General features: G+C 44.8%; 2 protein-coding genes across 3 annotated transcripts in view; one reads left to right on the forward strand and one right to left on the reverse strand.

Moving 5' to 3' along the window:
• Positions 1 to 2,630, forward strand: part of cdhr2 (cadherin related family member 2) — a 48,909-nt gene extending 46,279 nt beyond the window's left edge. The window contains exons 31-32 of the mRNA XM_071399442.1: positions 1,284 to 1,347; positions 1,434 to 2,630. Coding sequence (XP_071255543.1) covers positions 1,284 to 1,347; positions 1,434 to 1,586 — 217 coding nt within the window. The 3' untranslated portion in view covers positions 1,587 to 2,630. The remainder of the gene's footprint in view (positions 1 to 1,283; positions 1,348 to 1,433) is intronic.
• Positions 2,631 to 5,240: 2,610 nt separating this feature from the next.
• Positions 5,241 to 20,973, reverse strand: LOC139574666 (mucin-4-like). 2 transcript variants are annotated; one of them, XM_071399441.1, is made up of 2 exons: positions 20,781 to 20,973; positions 5,241 to 15,202 (listed from the first exon to the last, which is right to left on the reverse strand). In XM_071399441.1, exon 2 carries the CDS (start codon positions 15,102 to 15,104, stop codon positions 10,413 to 10,415), a length of 4,692 nt encoding a protein of 1,563 aa, XP_071255542.1. In that variant the 5' UTR covers positions 15,105 to 15,202; positions 20,781 to 20,973; the 3' UTR covers positions 5,241 to 10,412. The 2 variants fall into 2 exon arrangements, with proteins under 2 accessions (XP_071255542.1, XP_071255541.1); XM_071399440.1 differs by having other exon boundaries at positions 5,241 to 15,232.
• Positions 20,974 to 22,918: the final 1,945 nt, after the last annotated feature.

Below are 22,918 nucleotides of genomic sequence, written 5' to 3' on the forward strand. Positions count from 1 at the left end.
CAGAGTCATGTGAACACTACAGAGTCATGTGAACACTACACTACAGAGTCATGTGAACACTACAGAGTCATGTGAACACTACCGAGTCATGTAAACACTACAGAGTCATGTGAACACTACAGAGTCATGTGAACACTACAGAGTCATGTGAACACTACAGAGTCATGTGAACACTACAGAGCCCTGTGAACACTACAGAGTCATGTGAACACTACAGAGTCATGTGAACACTACACTACAGAGTCATGTGAACACTACACTACAGAGTCATGTGAACACTACAGAGTCATGTGAACACTACACTACAGAGTCATGTGAACAGTACAGAGTCGTGTGAACACTACAGAGTCATGTGAACAGTACAGAGTCATGTGAACAGTACAGAGTCATGTGAACACTACAGAGTCATGTAAACACTACAGAGTCATGTAAACACTACAGAGTCATGTGAACACTACAGAGTCATGTGAACACTACACTACAGAGTCATGTGAACACTACAGAGTCATGTGAACACTACAGAGTCATGTGAACACTACACTACAGAGTCATGTGAACACTACAGAGTCATGTGAACACTACACTACAGAGTCATGTGAACACTACAGAGTCATGTGAACACTACACTACAGAGTCATGTGAACACTACAGAGTCATGTGAACACTACCGAGTCATGTAAACACTACAGAGTCATGTGAACACTACAGAGTCATGTGAACACTACAGAGTCATGTGAACACTACAGAGTCATGTGAACACTACAGAGTCATGTGAACACTACACTACAGAGTCATGTGAACACTACACTACAGAGTCATGTGAACACTACAGAGTCATGTGAACACTACAGAGTCATGTGAACAGTACAGAGTCGTGTGAACACTACAGAGTCATGTGAACACTACAGAGTCATGTGAACACTACAGAGTCATGTGAACACTACAGAGTCATGTGAACACTACAGTCATGTGAACACTACACTACAGAGTCATGTAAACACGTTACTACAGAGCCATGTAAATATGTGTAGATGTGGGTGTCATCTGAGACACTGACAAATACATGTGTATTTACGCATAGCCATTACATCAGAGCATTCCTCTGATTGTCCTATCATGCAACCAAGAACAGTGTTTCAAAATGTCTATACTGGTAATGTTCTTTGCTATTTTTTCTCCATTGGACAGTATTGAGATGTTATTTCTGACATTAATTAAGGTGTCAGCATCATGGACTCCTCTTTGTATCACTCTAATTTAGTGCATTTCTTTTTCAATTCAAGCCTGAATTCCTTGGACTACAACATAGACATGGTCATGTCTGACAAGGATACGATGCCCATGATGGTAACGTTATAGTTCATTATAGTTATTATTATTACTAAGTTATTATCATTATTCTGGATGGTCATGGCTGCCGTCTCCCTGTGTAGATGATCCAGGAGGAGGATGAGGAGGAGTGGGGAGCAGATAACCCCCACGTCGAGCCTCTGGGTGAAGCCTTGGCCCAGCGTGGCAGGAAGAGAGACAACAACAGCCCTAGTTTAACCTTCGCTAACCCTTCACTCAGCACCACAGACCTGTGAGTGGCTGCCATCTTGGGGCAGTATCACTGACCTGTGACGGCCATTTTGGGATCTATGATACTGACCGCGGGTTCATAAAATGGACCCCGTAAAATGGACCTTGCTTCCTGGAAAAGGATAGATGCCAAACTCTGTGCTAGAAAGACAATGTGATTTTTGAGATTAAATCAAGTTCAAATCTAATCTTTTTGTTGGTGTTGAACCACTCGTTTGCATGCTATTATTTGATTCAATTTAGGGAATATTTCCGTGTAAACATTTATCACAACACATAGTACAGTGATGTTAGATTAGCCGGCTTGCTATTTGCTGCAACAGTATATCACAGCTTTGCTTTCGTCAAACGTCCCGAACGTCCTCATCAATCCATCGTTTTTTGTTGTTGTTGAACAACATCAACCTAAAGCGAAAACATTACACTTTGGGATGAAAAGCAAAAAATTACAAATGTTTTTCATTGTGAATCATTTTATTATTAGTATTTTTCTAAATGTGTAAAGATTTGATTGATATTTTTAATACATTATGCTTTGCGAAGTTTACGGTTTTATATTCATTTCGTTCCGTTTTTTTTTCTCCGTTTATTATGAAACGCAAACACTTGTATCTGGAATCCTGTGTTGTTTTTAAGTACGGCCCCTTCAAGAATACGAACATCTACCAACGGTTGATTGGACTCTTTCTAATACGACCTCCACAGTATTTTATTGAACTAAAAAAAAAAACGATGTTTTTTTCATATATATAAAACTCATTATAAATATACAGGTTGGCCAAATGCTGTACCTTCTAAACATGTCTCTATATTTCTCCTTAACATACTATAGAATTAGTGCCTGGGGGTTTTGTGAGTTGAAGTGAGGGTGTAAGTATGGTGTGTGTGTTAGCTGAGGCCAAACCTAAGGCGATACAGGAATGGAGGAGAGAGAGAGAGTGTGTTGAATCATTTCAGTTGTGTTTTTGCAGATATTCAAATTGGCTGTATTTAAATGAACGTATGGTAAATGCAATCATCCAATAAAAAATGGGTTTTCTTCAAATATTCATTCTTGAAACAATGTTATTGGTTTACAGAAATATTAACATATATGGTACTTAAAGGGACAGTGTGAGATTCTGGCAATGAAGCTCTTTTTTCTACTTACCCAGAGTCAGATGAACCATTTCTATGTTGTTTTTTTGGTGCAGTTTGAAGGAGGTTGCGGTTATTTTCGTGAGCCATTGTTTAAACCGGAACAGTCAGCATGCTAACTGGGGCTTAATTGCCAGAATCACACTATTCCTTTAAGGGATGAATTACCATTAACTTAAAACACACACAAAATGTACATAGTCTCATGTCTCACATCACAATCAACGAAATATAACTATCACAAAATGTGATTATCAATGTAGCTGGCAAATAAATACATTTGGCTGTAGGAATTATTACTTTTGAAAAATTACCTTGAATGTACAATTGCCATTGAACACATTTTTCAAAAAGTAACATTAACACAATAACACAAAGAGATAATGGAATAAACACAATTAACACAAAGAGATAATGGAATAAACACAATTAACACAAAGAGATAATGGAATAAACACAATTAACACAAAGAGATAATGGAATAAACACAATTAACACAAAGAGATAATGGAATAAACACAATAACACAAAGAGATAATGGAATAAACACAATAACACAAAGAGATAATGGAATAAACACAATTAACACAAAGAGATAATGGAATAAACACAATAACACAAAGAGATAATGGAATAAACACAATTAACACAAAGAGATACTGGAATAAACACAATAACACAAAGAGATAATGGAATAAACACAATTAACACAAAGAGATAATGGAATAAACACAATTAACACAAAGAGATACTGGAATAAACACAATAACACAAAGAGATAATGCAAGACACACAATTAACACGATAACACAAAGAGATAATGCAAGAAACACAATTAACACAATAACACAAACAGGTAATGCAATAAACACAATTAACACAATAACACAAAGAGATAATGGAATAAACACAATTAACACAATAACAAAGAGATAATGCAAGAAACACAATTAACACAATAACTGAAATTAACACTTTGCACCAATCACAACATAACAACCAGCATTTAGGGCCTCTGAAAACAAGTTAAAGACAACATAAAAAAAAGGCTACCCATATTATATTTTTAAACCAAATAAGAATGTTTTTAAAGTCTTGAAAAGAAGTGACAGGTTGTCATGTTTTCTTATTGAATGCATCATAGATTGAATCTGCTGGCACAACATCCATGACCAAGTTCCTCTCGTAGCTGCCGGCATTTAGCAAACATGAAAAAAAGTGTGAGAAAAAAAGCGAGCGATGTATTGGATTTAAAAAAATAAAAAATGCATTACAAAAATGTTGTTTGGCTTATATGAACTGTTGATATGAGGGCTGGACTAAGAGATTACCAAAAGAAAGTTATCAGTCCAATGGCTATGGTAATGTTGTTAGCTTGCCTTGCAGCCCTAAGATTGAAGTTGGCCCAAAGTCCTTCAGTTTAGGGATAATTTAGTTAACCTTATGTTGCTGTGGTAATGTAGGTAGCCTGCTGTCCATTGACTGAGAGAATTAGCCTGTGGTAGTCATAAGATAATGAGGTTACACTGAAGTCCAAGAGTCAAACATGCTAACATGCTAACATCAAACATGTCAAGTTAGTCAGTATGGCTGCTAACACAGTACAGGTATGACTGAAGCATTTTGGCCATGTGGTAGTCATGTGGTAGTCATAAAATAATCCCAGCTAGCACACTTGGTTCCTTGGAAGGTGTGGGAACGCTTGTTTTTTGCATTCACGTTGGTTGTGGGAACGAAGCAATACGTTTCCTGACTGGTAAAACTGAAAGTCTTTTTTTATCAGTGGTGTAAAGTACTTAAAGTAAAAAATACTTTAAAGTACTACTTAAGTAGTATTTTTGGGGTATCTGTATTTTACTTTACTATTTATGTTTTTGCCAACTTTTACTTTTACTTCACTATATTCCTAAAGAAAATAATGTACTTTTTACTCCTTACATTTTCCCTGACACCCAAAAGGTCTCGTTACATTTTGACAGGAAAATTGTCCAATTCACACACTTATCTAGCGAACATCCCTGGTCGTCCCAACTGCCTCTGATCTGGTGGACTCACTAAACACAAATACTTTGTTTGTAAATTATGTCTTAGTGTTGGAGTGTGCCACAGGCTATCCATCAAAAAATAATTATATATATATATATAAGCTTAATATAAGGAATTTGAAATGGTTTATACTTTTATTTTTGATACTTAAGTACATTTTAGCAATTACATTTACTTTTGATACTTAAGTATATTTCAAACCAAATACTTTTAGACTTTTACTCAAGTAGTATTTTCCTGGGGGACTTTCACTTTTGAGTCATTTTCTATTAAGGCGTCTTTACTTTTACTACAGTATGACATGTTAGTACTATTTCCACCACTGCTTTTTATATGTTATTTGGAAGTTTTTGAATGACTTCCTTAAAACAATCACTGAATGTTTCAATAAGACTTTTAAATAACACTGCTAGCTTCTTTTGGGTTAACTATTTTGAACGGCAAGCACAAATGAGACACATGGAAATTCATTTCAGTAGGCATTAATCATGCAAATACATGTATTTTTTTATTGTGACACGGCATCGGTAATCTTCGGTTCTCCATTAGTCCATCGCCCCTCCAGGATGGCCACGTTTTTCTTTACGCATGCAAAGTTGTTCACTTTAGTCGATTCAAACAATCCCAATTTCCCATGAAACAAGCGCTCATCAAGACACATAGACAATAGAGACCGTTTTGATGATGCTCAGGACTGAATGGTTTTTAAAATAAGTTTTCTTGTGGTTTTTATGAGAAGTTTTGTTTAAAAAAAAAAAAGTTAAAAAAAAAATCTACTTCATTTTCATCAACGTCAGAGCCACCCCAAATTTGAGCTTTTCTATGTTTTCTATTAAAAAAGATAGAGAAAGATAAACGTTTCTAATGGCATCATCAACCAATTAGTAGGCAATTAGTAGGAAATTAGTAGACAATTAGTAGGCAAAGAGCAGTCAATTAGTAGGCAATTAGTAGACAATTAGTAGGCAAATAGTAGTCAATTACTAAGAAAATAGTAGACAATTAGTAGGCAATTAGTAGGCAAATAGTAGACAATTAGTAGGCAAATAGTAGACAATTAGTAGGCAAATAGTAGACAATTTATTAGGCAAATAGTAGTCAATTAGTAGGCAATTAGTAAGCAAATAGTAGTCAATTAGTAGGCAATTAGTAAGCAAATAGTAGTCAATTAGTAGGCAATTAGTAAGCAAATAGTAGTCAATTAGTAGGTAATGCCTACTCACAATTGATCAAAATCACACGATGTACACCGATGATGTCATTGTAAACACTTATCTTCCTCTATCTGTTTTACTTACAAAACATAGAAACACACCATTTTCACATATGTTGATGTTGGAGTGATGCTGGAGATGATTCACATGAAGTAGAAAAATTGTGAAGTTTCCCCTTTAAAGTTTTGAGAAGGGAATGTATGTTTTTAAATAACATCCTTAGAACATTCTCAGAATGTTACTAAATTTTCTTGTGGTTTTTATCTACCGTTTTCCTAACATTCTCGGAGCAATTTGAGAACATGACTTTTAATAAAACCACGAGGAAAACCTGTAGGAAAACGTTATGCTGAAGCACTGAAATTCCCACAGAAAAACACTGTTTCTTAACGTTCTCTGAACTATTTGAGAAAATTCCCAAACCAGTTGGAGAACGTTCCAAGAACAGGAAACGTTCTGTTAAAGTAATGAACTACCAAATAAATTATGTTTTTTGGTCAAATTTTTTAATGTGCTGAGAATGTTCCAAAGCCAAGCAACTATCCTGCCACATTCCCAGAAGGTTGTGGGAAGGTTGTACACATAATAACCATAGGACAACCACACTCTCACCAAGCTCTAAGAAACAAAAGGTACATTGGGAAAGTATTCAGACCCCTTGGCTTTTTACACATTTTGTTACGCTAGAGCCATATTCTAAAATTGATAAAATAATTTTTTCCCCTCATCAATCTACACACAATAACCCATTATGACATCACAATAACCCATTATGACAAAGCAAAAACAGGTAAACATTTTATTACTTTATTTTTTACAAATGTATGTAAAAAATTAACTGAAATATACCATTTGCATAAGTATTCAGACCCTTTACTCAGTACTTTGTTGAAGCACCTTTGGTAGCGATTAAAGCCTTGAGTCTTCTTGGGTATGACGCTACAAGCTTGGCACACCTGTATTTGAGGAGTTTCTCCCATTCTTCTCTGTAAATCTTCTCAAGCTCTGTCAGGTTGGATGGGGAGTGTCGCTGCACAGCTATTTTCAGGTCTCTCCAGAGAAGTTTGATCTGGTTCAAGTCCGGGCTCTGGCTGGGCCACTCAAGGACATTCAGAGATTTGCCCAGAAGCCACTCCTGCGTTGTCTTGGCTGTGTGCTTCGGGTCGTTGTCCTGTTGGAAGGTGAACCTTGCCCCCAGTCTGAGGTCCTGAGCACTCTGGAGCAGGTTTTCATCAAGGATCTCTCTGTACTTTGCTCCGTTCATCTTTCCCTCGATCCTGACTAGTCTCCCAGTACCTGCTGTTGATAAACATCCACACAGCATGATGCTGCCACCACCATGCTTCACAGTAGGGATGGTGCCAGGTTTCCTCCAGACGTGATGCTTGGCATTCAAGCCAAAGAGGTCAATCTTGGTTTCCTCAGACCAGAGAATATTGTTTCTCATGGTCAGAGAGTTCTGACAGCCCAACTCCAAGTGGGATGTCATGTGCCTTTTACTGAGTAGTGGCTACCAGTTGTCCTTCTGGAAGGTTCTCCCATATCCCCAGAGAAACTCTGGAGCTCTGTTAGAGTGACCATTAGGTTCTTGGTCACTTCCCTGACCAAGGCTATTCTCCCCCGGATTGCTCAGTCTTGCTGGGCGGTCAGCTCTAGGAAGAGTCTTGGTATATACAAACTTCTTCCTTTTATTAATGATGGAGGCTGTGTTCTTGGGGACCTTCAATGCTGCAGAAATGTTTTGGTACCCTTCCCCAGATCTGTGCCTTCCCACAATCCTGTCTCAGAGCTCTCTGGACAATTCCTTTGACCTCATGGCTTGGATTTTGCTCTGACATGCACTGTCAAATGTGGGACCTTACATAGACAGGTGTGCCTTTCCAAATCATGTCCAATCAATTGAATTGACCACAGGTGGACTCCAATCAAGCTGTAGAAACATCTCAAGGACGATCAATGGAAACAGGATGCACCTGAGCTCAATTTCAAGTCTCATAGCAAAGGTTCCGAATTCTTATGTAAATAAGGTATTTCTGTTTTTATTTTTAATACATGTGACCGACCGGCTAGATTCCGTCTAATGTAGAAAAATATGAAATTGTGTTTTTTACATTGGATAAAAGTAGAGACTCAGAGGTACTAAATGGTATATCATACACTGTAGTTGATGAACAATGGGAAAGTAATTCTGCTTTGAAAGTTGATAAACTTGTAACCTCACTTTTGAGAAAATAGCCTTTGAATGTTTTGGTACACCTACATCTTTGTCTCCACCCATGCAACATTGTTCACACCCTCTTAAGCTTTTGCCCCACCCATCTCTTCAAGGATTTGCATGTACGCTCGAGGAGTAGGGTTTATCCGAGAATTCTGTCCTTACAACAGCAGCTAATTGGCTAACGTTAGATAGCTTGCTAGCTACTTCCAATTCAAATGAGAGAACAGCTCACTCTGATCATTGTACTCACTCTAGCAGAGCTGTTAGGCTGTTTTCATGTTATCCAGAGCGTTGGTGACTGTAATTGTGTTGCTGGCAGCAATTTAATTACGCTTTTTTTGCCAACGTTTACCAACACCAGCCATATTTAATGGGTGTTGAGCGTTCATAAATTCGTTAGTAATTCTGCACTCGAGCACACTCAGACGAGAGTGTTCTGAAATGGGAGTGGATAGCCAGAGCGAATTTACCAGCCAAGTCTATCAACATTTATCGCAGTGACACCTTGAACATTCTATTGAAATGGTTACTTGCATATTGGAGTCATTTGTTAAGATATGTAGCTAGCTAGCTAAACCATTAACCATAATCCCAAATCATGATGTTACTACACTGCATGAATCTGCAGGTAGCTAACCAACAAGGTTCAATGTTAGCTAGATAAAATTAGGCTGTAACTAGCAAACCAAATGGCTCTAATATTACTACACAAATCATACACGTAACAATAGCTAGCGAGCCAGCCAGCTAACGTTAGAGAGGCTAGCTAGCAGTACGCTTTAACTTGAAATTAAAATGACTTTCTGACAAAATTAGAAACGTGTAACATCTGAAGATTTAGCTAGCCAGACTATCTTACCCGTATACATGGATGGACGCTTCTCCCTCTCTGTCACGGATGCCATAGTTGCCCTTTAGTTTGAACATGTAATCCGGAGACAAGGTTTTTTTCCATCTCCTTAGTTATCAGACTCTAATTCCACTGATTTCAAAACTCGGTCCTTCAGAAATTAGAGAGGAACACTTATGCAGTTCTCATATGTGATATCTTAAAAAAAAAAAAAAGCTGCGATAGAAAGGATTACCTACACATACTGACCAGCTCAAATTAACAGAAGCGTGCTACACGGGAGACCAATCCGAACTCATCTCTCAGCATGTCCAGCCCATTCATTATCTCAGCCAATCATGGCTAGCAGGAAGGTTGCTGTCTTTTTGTGTGGCTGAACCAACTAGGCTGGTAATTTAACAATTTTATTCGTATTTACAGATGGAATACAATTATGTTATTAAGGCACATGAAAGTTCACATGTTCCAGAAGTCATTTCTGCCAAAAAACACATTTTGATTTAAAAAAACGGCTCTCCTGAAACGTGCAAAATACGCCTAGTTTCTTCAAACAAGTCACAAATTAGCAAAAATGTCTACAAAAACCTGTTTTCGCTTTGTCATTATGGGGTTTTGTGTGTAGATTGATGAGAAACAATTTTTATTTAATCCATTTTAGAATAAGGCTGTAAAGAAACATTTTGCAAAACGTCAAAGGGTCTGTAAACTTTCCGGATGCACTGTATGGTTCTCAGAACGTTATGTGCTAGCTGGGATGTAGTTAAACTGAAGTCCAATAGTCAAACAGGCTGCTAAAGTTAGCCTGCATGGTAACATAGCTAAGTATGCTAACATAGTCTAGGTATGGCTGAACTATTTTGGCTGAGATGATGCATTAATGTTGCAGTCCTGTGGCTTGGGAGGTGGTGTAAAGATAATTGTAACAGTTTACTGAAGTCCAGTGGTTGAGGGAGCAGAGGAAGTGGTAAGGCCATGATGTAATGTAGTAAGTCCAGGAAGTGGTAAGGCCATGATGTAATGTAGTAAGTCCAGGAAGTGGTATGGAGATGATGTAATGTAGTAAGTCCAGGAAGTGGTATGGAGATGATGTAATGTAGTAAGTCCAGGAAGGGGTAAGGAAGGTGGTTATAGATGATGTAATGTAGTAAGTCCAGGAAGGGGTAAGGAAGGTGGTTATAGATGATGTAATGTAGTAAGTCCAGGAAGTGGTATGGAGATGATGTAATGTAGTAAGTCCAGGAAGGGGTATGGAAGGTGGTTATAGATGATGTAATGTAGTAAGTCCAGGAAGTGTTAAGGAAGGTGGTTATGGATGATGTAATGTAGTAAGTCCAGGAAGGTGGGTATGGATGATGTTCCTGCAGTGTCACTCAGTGGAATTTGCTCGGGAGCAACATTTGGGCTGCTGCATGTTCTTCAACAGCAAACGGAAAGGGTTCCTCCGGCGCCTGCCTCTCTTCCCCTCCAGCTCCCCTCTCTTCCTGGTCGAGCCCTTACCTGACAACACCTGGGTGGTCCCAGAGGCTGGAGGAGGGGTGGTGGGCAGGGGCATGGCGGCTGGGTTTAGGGGAGGAGGGGTGGAGGGCAGGGGCATGGTGGCTGCCTTGAGGGGAAGGGTGGTGGGCAGGGGCATGGCAGCTGGGTTGAGGGGAGGAGGGGGAGGCAGGGCAGGAGAGGGATGCTTTCTGAGCTTCTGAACCTGTTTCTCCAGGTGTTTCTGTATGGCTGAGCCCAGGACGGCTACCTCTACCACCGCCCCATACACCTCCCACGTCATCCCCCTTTCGTCCCACCTCACTTCCTGCACCAGCTCGTCCGACCTCACCTCCTGCACCAGCTCGTCCGACCTCTTCTCTTCCGTTGTCTCCTTCGTTTTTTCCTCCTTATTTTTGTCCTCTGTTTGCTTATCAGGTTCCTCTTCCCTTCTCTCCTCCTTCTTCTCTTTTGTACTCTCCTCCACCTTTCTCTCCTTAGCCCTTTTCTCCTCTTCCATTCTCTCCTCTTTCTTCTCCTCCCCCTCTCTTCCGCTGAGCTCTGGGAAGGCTGCGGGGGCGGCGGGAGCCGGTTTTGGAAACATGGGTGCCGTGGAGACAGAATGGAACTCCACCTGCCGGCCCACTTGCAGCTCAGTGTCCTTAAACTCCACCCCCATCCTCCTAGAGGATGATGGGAGGAGGAAGGCGTCGGCGCCGACCCCCTGGGGCGGGGTCATGGGGCTGGTGGCTACAGAATGGTACTGAACCACCTCCAGACTCCTAGAGGCTGCTGGGAAGAGGAAGGCCGGAGCGCCGGCCCCCTGGGGTGGGGTCATGGGGCTGGTGGCTACAGAATGGTACTGAACCACCTCCAGACTCCTAGAGGTTGCTGGGAAGGGGAAGGCGTCGGCGCCGGCCCCCTGGGGTGGGGTCATGGGGCTGGTGGCTACAGAATGGTACTGAACCACCTCCAGACTCCTAGAGGCTGCTGGGAAGGGGAAGGCATCGGCACCGGCCCCCTGGGATGGGGTCATGGGGCTGGTGGCTACAGAATGGTACTGGACCACCTCCAGACTCCTAGAGGCTGCTGGGAAGGGAAAGGCGTCGGCGCCGGCCCCCTGGGGTGGGGTCATGGGGCTGGTGGCTACAGAATGGTACTGAACCACCTCCAGACTCCTAGAGGCTGCTGGGAAGGGGAAGGCATCGGCACCGGCCCCCTGGGGCGGGGTCATGGGGCTGGTGGCTACAGAATGGTACTGAACCACCTCCAGACTCCTAGAGGCTGCTGGGAAGGGGAAGGCATCGGCACCGGCCCCCTGGGATGGGGTCATGGGGCTGGTGGCTACAGAATGGTACTGGACCACCTCCAGACTCCTAGAGGCTGCTGGGAAGGGAAAGGCGTCGGCGCCGGCCCCCTGGGGTGGGGTCATGGGGCTGGTGGCTACAGAGTGGTACTGGACCACCTCCAGACTCCTAGAGGCTGCTGGGAAGAGGAAGGCATCGGCGCCGGCCCCCTGGGGTGGGGTCATGGGGCTGGTGGCTACAGAGTGGTACTGGACCACCTCCAGACTCCTAGAGGCTGCTGGGAAGAGGAAGGCCGGAGCGCCGGCCCCCTGGGGTGGGGTCATGGGGCTGGTGGCTACAGAATGGTACTGAACCACCTCCAGACTCCTAGAGGTTGCTGGGAAGGGGAAGGCGTCGGCGCCGGCCCCCTGGGGTGGGGTCATGGGGCTGGTGGCTACAGAGTGGTGCTGAACCACCTCCAGACTAACCTGGGTCTGCTGCAGCAGGGCCAGGGAGCCAGGGACTGGAGGGCCAATTAGAGGGGGCTGGAGCTGTTCTGTCTGGTTGGGTTGAGGAGTTCCACTACTGTCCACTAGGCTGCACTGCTCTGTCTTGTTGGACTGGGCAGTTCCACTACTGTCCACTAGGCTGCACTGCTCTGTCTTGTTGGATTGGGCAGTTCCCTTCCTGTCCACTAGGCTGCGCTGTTCTGTCTGGTTGGATTGGGCAGTCCCACGCCTGTCCACTAGGCTGCGCTGTTCTGTCTGGTTGGATTGGGCAGTTCCATTCCTGTCCACTAGGCTGCGCTGTTCTGTCTGGTTGGATTGGGCAGTTCCATTCCTGTCCACTAAGGTGCACTGTTCTGTCTGGTTGGATTGCTCCTCACTAAAGCGGAGCTTCGATTCTTCTCCTATGTGTTCTGGGTGCTTGTTTTTAGTCAGAGATTGTGGTGATGTCATCTGCTTCGTTTCTGTTCGGATATCTTCACCGGATGGAGGGAGAGAATCTTCCTGTCTGTTTGCGTGTGAGTGTAGGTTCATGACAATCCCTGTGGTTTTGGGTTGAGCTGTGTCGTCACTCCTCCCATCGTCCAGGCTGTTTTGGGGCACTGGAGGAACGACTTTCACCCCCTCACTGTTGTCAACCTCCACAGACCCTTCAGGCTCAGTGCAGTGAATATATGACATAATCTCCTCCCCCCTTCTCTCCTCCCCCTCTTCTTCCTCAACTCCAAAGCTGTCATGATGGGTCACCAGAATGGTGATCTCTTGATCGACAGTGTCCCCAGTCGCCCCATATCGCCCTCTCCTTTTAACCTCCACTGGTTCTGGTTCATCGGCGTAGTTGTGACAGAGTCCGTCAGTCTGAGGATCTGAATAAACAGAGATATCTGGAGGGATGTTGGACTGTGACTTTGTCTCTTCAGCCACCTCCTCTTTCAGAGCGCTACATTTCAGTACCGGGGCTAACATCAGACGAGGAGTAACTACAACAGTGTCTGATGTAGATTCCCTCTCGTCCCTCCCCTGTTTCTCTCTCCTCTCCTCCTTCCTCTCCTCGTCTTCTCTCCTGCTGAGCTCTGGGAAGGCAGCGGGGACTGTGGGGGTGTTGTTTGAAGTCATGGATGCTGTGGTAACAGAACAGAACTCCAGCTGGTGCTCCTCTTGCAGCTCTGCATCTTTAGTCTCCGCCCCCGGCCCCATAGAGGCTAATTGGAAGAGGAAGGTCGGAGCGCCGACCCCCTGGGGTGGGGTCATGGGGCTGGTGGCTACAGAATGGTGCTGAACCACCTCCAGACTCCTAGAGGCTGCTGGGAAGAGGAAGGCGTCGGCGCCAGCCCCCTGGGGTGGGGTCATGGGGCTGGTGGCGACAGAATGGTGCTGAACCACCTCCAGACTCCTAGAGGCTGCTGGGAAGGGAAAGGCGTCGGCGCCGGCCCCCTGGGGTGGGGTCATGGGGCTGGTGGCTACAGAATGGTACTGGACCACCTCCAGACTCCTAGAGGCTGCTGGGAAGGGGAAGGCGTCGGCGCTGGCCCCCTGGGATGGGGTCATGGGGCTGGTGGCTACAGAATGGTACTGGACCACCTCCAGACTCCTAGAGGCTGCTGGGAAGAGGAAGGCATCGGCACCGGCCCCCTGGGATGGGGTCATGGGGTTGGTGGCTACAGAATGGTACTGAACCACCTCCAGACTCCTAGAGGCTGCTGGGAAGGGGAAGGCATCGGCGCCGGCCCCCTGGGGTGGGGTCATGGGGCTGGTGGCTACAGAATGGTACTGGACCACCTCCAGACTCCTAGAGGCTGCTGGGAAGGGAAAGGCGTCGGCGCCGGCCCCCTGGGGTGGGGTCATGGGGTTGGTGGCTACAGAATGGTACTGGACCACCTCCAGACTCCTAGAGGCTGCTGGGAAGGGGAAGGCGTCGGCGCTGGCCCCCTGGGATGGGGTCATGGGGCTGGTGGCTACAGAATGGCACTGGACCACCTCCAGACTCCTAGAGGCTGCTGGGAAGAGGAAGGCATCGGCACCGGCCCCCTGGGATGGGGTCATGGGGCTGGTGGCTACAGAGTGGTACTGGACCACCTCCAGACTCCTAGAGGCTGCTGGGAAGAGGAAGGCGTCGGCGCCGGCCCCCTGGGGTGGGGTCATGGGGTTGGTGGCTACAGAATGGTACTGGACCACCTCCAGACTCCTAGAGGCTGCTGGGAAGAGGAAGGCATCGGCACCGGCCCCCTGGGATGGGGTCATGGGGCTGGTGGCTACAGAGTGGTACTGGACCACCTCCAGACTAACCTGGGTCTGCATGTGTTGTCTCTCACTCTGCTCCTCTCTCTTCTTCTCTTTCTCTCGGTCTTTGTCTTTATTTATCTCTCCATCTGTCTCTTTTTCTTCACTTAACTCCTTCTCTTTATCTCTCTCTCCATATTTCTTTCTGACATCCTCTATCCCTCTCTTCTCCACTTTCTCTCTCTCCTCCTCCTTCTCCAGGGAGAATTCTCTGTGTTTCGATGTGTTTAAGAATGAGTCCTCCTCTGTTGCATGGTCCTGTACTGAGGGGAGTATTTGAACAGTGGGCGTTTCATACTCAGCACGCCCTGTAATCTGAGTACTTTCCACCCCAGGGTGTGAGTCCAGCTGAACAGCAACATCACCTGAGTCCACTGCTCTAATAGCTGTGATAGGTATGATAGTTGTGTCTCCGTGCTCCAACGACTCCCCATCCACCCCCACACCAATCATAGTGGGCCCGTGAGGTTTTGGCTGACAGTCTTGATTAACAGACTGGTGACTGGTATTCATACGATGCTCCTCAGGGGCAGTGGTGATGTCAGAGGTTCCTGGGCACACAGGGGTGATGTCAGAGGTTCCTGTGCACACAGTGGTGATGTCAGAGGTTCCTGTGTACACAGTGGTGATGTTAGAGGTTCCTGTGCACACAGGGGTGATATAGGAAACATCTACAGTAGTACAGTGATGCTCTACGGATTTCATTTCAGTTTTAAGGCATGTGAATCAAGATACCACTTCAGATTTAAGGCATGTGAATCAAGATACCATTTCAGATCTACGGCAAGTATTTCAAGATACCATTTCAGCTTTAAGGCATCTGATTCAATATACCATTTCAGCTTTAAGGCATCTGATTCAAGTTTCCCTTTTCAGTCAATCAACGTTGGTACAACATACTCTTGAGAGTCGCACTATCCTGACTTCGATTGAAGGATCTACAATCACGCCTGACAACGACAATGAAATCTTCACCTTACTGGAATCCCCGCCTGCAACAGGTGATAAGCATGAGCCTCGGATTCATTCCTTCAATTATTTCCGCTCTTCACCTTGGTGTGAACAGGAATGATTCACCCTACTAACACAAACAATTGGAAAATGTTACGCCAACTAAACTGTCCCGTAGTGGTAGAACACGCTCACCTCCTGGACGTTGTGTTGCTGAAGGCTAAACTTGTTCTCATTAGTTTAACTAACTAAACAATTAGTTCATCTTCAATTTGCTGGTGCAATGAGTAAGACGGCTAAGAAAATGACCGAAATGACTAAACCGGGTTCGGGGTGGAGATCATGTCCCAAGTCATGCGGTTATAGCATTTCTCCGGAAGATACTCACAATCTATGTAGGAGATTGTCTTGGCTTGGAGCACGCTCAGGCAGCCCTCACTCGAACCGGTCCGTGTGCGCATTGCCACGTACTGCGTACACACTCCCTGGAAAGACGTGTAGCATTTTTGAGGAAGCTTGGAATTACCCATGGCGACTTTACTTTCCCGGATGCCAGTACCTCGGCTGACACCGAGGAACAGGAAGCAGAGATGGATTGGGTGGTCAGAGCAAATGTCTTGTCTGCCTGGGTGTGGGGCTTGTGGTGCATACCTGGGCGTGGGGTATATGGTGGCTACCTGTGCGTGTGGTATGTGGTGGCTACCTAGGCTTGGGGTATGTGGTGTCTGCCTGGGTGTGTGGTATGTGGTGTCTGCCTGGGCGTGTGGTATGCTGTGGCTGCCTGCACCCAAACCTGCTCCTGTGCGCTCTGTTGCTGGTTACGGGAGGCTACTCGAAGAGAGGGGATGGTCAGGTTCGCACCCTCCGCCACTCCCCCATAGGTGGCTCAGTACTGGGATTCATTGGTGATTCCTGCCTGTAGCTCACTAGTCCCTCTGAGGTGTCTAGTGATGCAGTTTATGGGCTCCTTTGTTGATGAGTTATTGGTAGCGGAGTCGAGGGAACGAGCAAGGTTGGTCAAGACCATGCTATTATCCCACATGTAGTTTATGTGGTTCATAGGAGCCCCCAAAATGAGCTCCCTGTCTCCAGCTCAACGCTTTTCATTCCTGGGAATTAGATTAATTTATGAACAGCACCGGTTGTCCCATTCCCAGCTAAGTTACCAGGTGCTTTGTCACCAGTACCTCTGACTGGTCGGCAGGGTAGGCTCCATGATAAAGTTCCTGCAATGTGTCTATTTTTAATGCGTCTGGTCCACGATTGGGTGCCAGCCGGTTACCGGAACTCATCTTACCGCCTAAACCGAGTGAGGATCTTTGTGACAACAGTACCCCCAGGTTGGCCAAACGGGGTACGTCACTGATTGCCGGAGACCGTGTACATTGAGTGTGCCTGGGCTTTAGCCAAACCTTGGCTTATAAACACAGTTTTTCCAACCGAGTTCCACAGTGTTCACGGGTGTTAAAAGTCTTATCTCCCGTATGTGAGTTCAGTGAAAAGTCTTCCTTCTCAATGTTCAGACACAAGGTTGTTAGGAGTGGTGGAAATGGAAGAAGACCCAATCTCTCCCAGTCCACAAGGTGGCGTACCGCCCCTTCAGGGCGTCCCGCTGTCTACTCCGACCAACGCTGCGCATGTGCAGTGTCTCCCTGGATTATGCGAACTGTGATGTCAGGGTACAGGCTACAATTTGTTGTGCGTTCCCCACACTTCTGCAGCGTCATCACGTCGACTGTTCCCGATGCCTCAGTGCCCATTTGAGGGAGGAAATATCCTCTCATCTGCAGAAGCAGGCAATCAGAGTGGTTCCTATGTTGAAGATCTGGGACTACCGGTTCAGCCGGTATTCCTGGTTACAAAAAGGGACAGGAACTCTGCGTCCCATTCTAGACTTACCCTCAACAAGCACCTCAGAGTCTACAAACTCAGAATTGCTCACAAGCCGCCGGCTATTACAGCGATTGGCTGGTGGAGGCAGAGTCGATTGGGAAAGCAGAATACCACACATCAATGTTACTACTACCCACATTTGGTGTCTAGGCTTCATAAGACGTTAGAAAAAGAGCTGTCTGACTCCATCTCAGCACATTCCATTTCTGGATGTTGAGCTAGACTCACTACTGTCACCACTCAGGGTGTCCAGGTTCCGGCTCTGCTTAGCCAAATTTCAGCTGGGTCACACAGTGCGTATTTCGGTAGCCTACTAGGGGATGATGGATTCTGTGATGGAAGTCGTTCCCCTGGGGCTATTGTTGATGGAGCCCTTCTAGCGCTGAGTGCTAGCCATTCACCTGGACGCTTCTTGTAGCTTCGGGTGGCTCTGTCAGGCCTATGGGTCACGGCCCAGTGGTGGGACCATCTGCTATTGTTGTTGTATACTGCAAGGTGATCACGACAGACGCATCCCCCTGAGGGTGGGGTGCACTGTACGAAGGCAAATCGATTTGTGGAGTATGGACACTGGTTCGGAGCGCACTCCATGTCAATTACCCGGGGGAGTATCTGGTGCCCAGGTGCTTCCCTCTGGTTTTGTTGGACCGGCTTGTGCAGGTCAGAACCGACAATATGTCAGTGGTGGCATGCGTCAACAGACGTTGAGAGACTGTCTCCCTCTCTCCTAACTATTGCTGGGGAGCAGTGCGTACATGCTTTCGCTAAGGGTGCCACATGTCCCCGGTTGCCTCAACTCAGGTGCAGATCTTTTATCCAGGTGGGACCCTCTCTCACCTGGACAAGGCTCTCCCAGGTATGGGACATCAGTCTGCAAGGGCGCTTTCAACAAGACATTTTCAGCTGGGTCAATGTAGATCTTTACGCATTGCGAGAAAACACGCAGTGTTGTCTGTTTTTCTTGATGAAGGACCCGAGTTCCCCATTGGGAACAGATGCTCTGTGCACCAGTGGCCTCGGACCCTGCTTTACACGTTTCCGGCCAGTGGTTCTGATTCCGCCCACGTTGGAGAGGGTTCGCCGAGAGGGCTTGTTTACCATTGATTCTTGTGGGGACCCATGGAAACTCCCATTGCACAGGGACTTGTTGTCCCAGGTACACAGGTACCTGTTGTCCCAGGTGCACAGGTACCAGTTGTCCCAGGTGTACAGGTACCTGTTGTCCCAGGTGTACAGGTACCTGTTGTCCCAGGTGCACAGGTACCTGTTGTCCCAGGTGTACAGGTACCTGTTGTCCCAGGTGTACAGGTACCTGTTGTCCCAGGTGCACAGGTACCTGTTGTCCCAGGTGCACAGGTACCTGTTGTCCCAGGTGTACAGGTAGGGTTGGCAAGCGAGGCCAGAGATTTGGTTCCTATGGGCCTGGCACCTAAGAGGGCCAAACTGATGGCTAGAGCTTTTCTTCCGAATGTTATTTCTACCATTCAGTCTGCAAGGTGGGACCCTCTCTCACCTGGACAAGGCTCTCCCAGGTATTGGACATCAGTCTGCAAGGGCGCTGTCCACAAGAGGGCTGTATGCGTAGAAATGGCAAGCATTTGAGCTCTGGTCCCAAGATAAAGGACTTGTTCCTTTTCAGTGCTCTGTAAGGGACATTCTTATGTTCCTACGGGAGCTTTTCAAGTATTCTCCGCTTGATAAGTGCACATGGCCGCTGTCTCAGCGTGTCATGTGGGAATTGACGGAACCTCACCGGGGGCTCATCCCCTGGTGGTGCGGTACCTGAAAGGTGTACATCGTCTCAGACCGGTCTCTAAAACTGTTGCGCTGGTTTTGGAGGAAATTGAACAGACCCGGGATATCCTGTTATGTGACCAACTTTTTTTGTCTGTTTTACTAATCCAGCTAGCGGCAGGGCGCTCTCTAAGCGGTGTCTCTCCCAAAGGATTGTGGGGGCTATCTCCCTGGCGTATAACAGCAAGAGGCAAAGGTTACCTAGCTAGCGGTGTACACATTCACACCACCAGGGGTCTTGGGTGTTGTATAAAGGGTTAAATATTTCTGCTGCGGGGAGTTGGGCATCTCTACACACTTTAGTGAGGTTTTTATCGCTTGGATGTCACTGTTCTCAGTATAGCCCACGGTGTGACAGGGACAAAGGGGAAAGTCACTAGGCAGTGTGCCATGTGCACAATACCCAGACTGACGCATCTGGCAGGGTCAGTCTGGGTGGTCTGCCATTGGCTGTTACTTTAGTATCCGTTTTGAGTCGTCTTGGGGGCGTGATTATATTTCCCCATAGTATGTTGTACCGAAGTTGACTGACTGAAAGGGAACGTAATGTTATGACTATAACTACTGTTCGCTGAAGGAGGGAAAAGAAGTACAACACCTGTTTGGCCCTGCACTGCCCGGTCCTGGGCTCGGAATTAATCCAAGCCTTGCGCTTATCACCAGTGTAAATCGGGCTTCCAGAGAGGCGCAAGATTTCATCTTGTCAAGCGTGATTGTAAACCCTTCAATCAAAGTCGTAAGAGTGTGACTCCGCCTAAGAATGTTGTACCTGGTTTCTCTCCTTCTGGGAACACTAGTTATAGTCATAACGTTACGATATCATTTCAGCTCTACGGCCTGAGAATCAAGATGCCAAAATAGTGTCGACGTCAAATGAGGGTTAGAAAGCCTACGTTGTTGTTTGTTGAAGAACCAAGATCTACCATTTACTCAGGTGTGTAAGTTTAACCGACCAATATAGAACTAGTCCCTATCCTACATGTTGTATCACTAATCCATTAACGTCAATCCAAATGACGCTGAATTTCCTTTTAATATGTAATCTGTGATATGATTACATTGGTATTTACACGGGGGGGAATATTTCCTGCCAAACAAGCTGTATCAAAGATATAGAGACTACCAAGTTTACAAAAGTATCTTGAGTGTTTTTTGTTTTTTTTGTTCTAAATTAAAATTACAAACATTAAAACACTTCATCAGTTACAGCTCTTCACAATAACGTGCTGCAACGTGCTAATTTGCATTTTTGATAAGGAATGATGTCTTTCAAATCTTATTGTATCTTCAAAAAAAAACACTCTAGACGTCTCAATGATTCAAATCTTAACTGATGTCTACATTTCATAAACCTCTTCCATAACGCATCATTCTTTGAGACATGCAAAGTAACGTACTCAGATATCATAAAACCCAAACCTAAGAGTGAATACAGACAAGAATAGCGCTCAACATGCACATGAGAGGAAACGTGAACATTTATCCTCGGGAATATGACGCTGGAATCACAACATAGTGGAATCTCAGTAGCCTACATCTAATAATACATACCTCAGCAGTCCAACAGAGAGAGAACTCTTCCCATGGTCCTGAGTACAGGTCTCCTATCGCAGCCACGTCTCATCTCTGGGACTCAAGCTACCTATGTCTCCCACTCCCCTCCTGCGTGTTGTTGATAGATTCTGATTGCAGTGAGCTACAGTTTCTGGTAACAGAAGGATCTGTTTCTGTGTTTGGCAGGCAGGCAGGCAAGAGGCAGGCAGAAAGGCAGGCAGGCAGGAAGGCAGGCAGCCAGGTCTCTTTGCTATCTGCTGTGTGTGTGTTAGTGTGTTGTATTGAAAAGGTTCTGATAGCCAGTTTCCCTGGAAACCAGAGTTCTATGTTCTGGCAGGAAGTGAGTTTAAAAGTAACAATGTCTCTCAAAGAGAGAGCAGTTCTCTTTCTCAGCAGCAAATGATAATCATTAAAACCTCTGTTCTCAAAACAATGCCACTGCTTTAGTCGTGACTGGGCTATATTACAACGTAATAAAATAGTCGTGACTGGGCTATATTACTAATAAATTAATTAGTCGTGACTGGGCTATATTACTAATAAATTAAATAGTCGTGACTGGGCTATATTACTAATACATTCAATAGTCGTGACTGGGCTATATTACTAATAAATTAAATAGTCGTGACTGGGCTATATTTCTAATAAATTAAATAGTCGTGACTGGGCTATATTTCTAATAAATTAAATAGTCGTGACTGGGCTATATTACTAATAAATTAAATAGTCGAGACTGGGCTATATTACTAATAAATTAAATAGTCGTGACTGGGCTATATTACTAATAAATTAAATAGTCGTGACTGGGTTATATTACTAATAAATTAAATAGTCGTGACTGGGCTATATTACTAATAAATTAAATAGTCGTGACTGGGCTATATTACTAATAAATTAAATAGTCGTGACTGGGCTATATTACTAATAAATTAAATAGTCGTGACTGGGCTATATTACTAATAAATTAAATAGTCGTGACCCGGCTATATTACTAAGAAATTAAATAGTCGTGACTGGGCTATATTACTATAAAATTAAATAGTCGTGACCCGGCTATATTACTAATAAATTAAATAGTCGTGACTGGGCTATATTACTAATAAATTAAATAGTCGTGACTGGGCTATATTACTAATAAATTAAATAGTCGTGACTGGGCTATATTACTAATAAATTAAATAGTCGTGACCCGGCTATATTACTAATAAATTAAATAGTTGTGACCCGGCTATATTACTAATAAATTAAATAGTCGTGACTGGGCTATATTACTAATAAATTAAATAGTCGTGACCCCGGCTATATTACTAATAAATTAAATAGTTGTGACCCGGCTATATTACTAATAAATTAAATAGTCGTGACCCGGCTATATTACTAATAAATTAAATAGTCGTGACTGGGCTATATTACTAATAAATTAAATAGTTGTGATTGGGTTTTATTACTAATAAATTAAATAGTCGTGACCCGGCTATATTACTAATAAATTAAAGAAAACAGAAAGGTTACATCATCTACGTACAGTGCATTCGGAGGTGTGTATGTGTGTGTGGTTATCTGTATGCATGATCATGTGTGTGTGTGTGTGTGTGCTTGCTTGTGTGTACACACACGCATATGTGTGTTTTTGTGAACAATGTGAGGAAACCGTAGCCAGAGAGAACCAGTTGATGACAATAACCTACTAGTCAAGCAGCCAGGGAGAACCAGTTGATGACAATAACCTACTAGTCAAGCAGCCAGGGAGACCCAGTTGATGACAATAACCTACTAGTCAAGCAGCCAGGGAGAACCAGTTGATGACAATAACCTACTAGTCAAGCAGCCAGGGAGACCCAGTTGATGACAATAACCTACTAGTCAAGCAGCCAGGGAGAACCAGTTGATGACAATAACCTACTAGTCAAGCAGCCAGGGAGAACCAGTTGATGACAATAACCTACTAGTCAAGCAGCCAGGGAGACCCAGTTGATGACAATAACCTACTAGTCAAGCAGCCAGGGAGACCCAGTTGATGACAATAACCTACTAGTCAAGCAGCTAGAGAGACCCAGTTGATGACAATAACCTACTAGTCAAGCAGCCAGGGAGAACCAGTTGATGACAATAACCTACTAGTCAAGCAGCCAGGG

The sequence above is a fragment of the Salvelinus alpinus genome, chromosome 4 (genome assembly GCF_045679555.1).
Source record: "Salvelinus alpinus chromosome 4, SLU_Salpinus.1, whole genome shotgun sequence".
Lineage (NCBI taxonomy): Eukaryota > Metazoa > Chordata > Actinopteri > Salmoniformes > Salmonidae > Salvelinus > Salvelinus alpinus.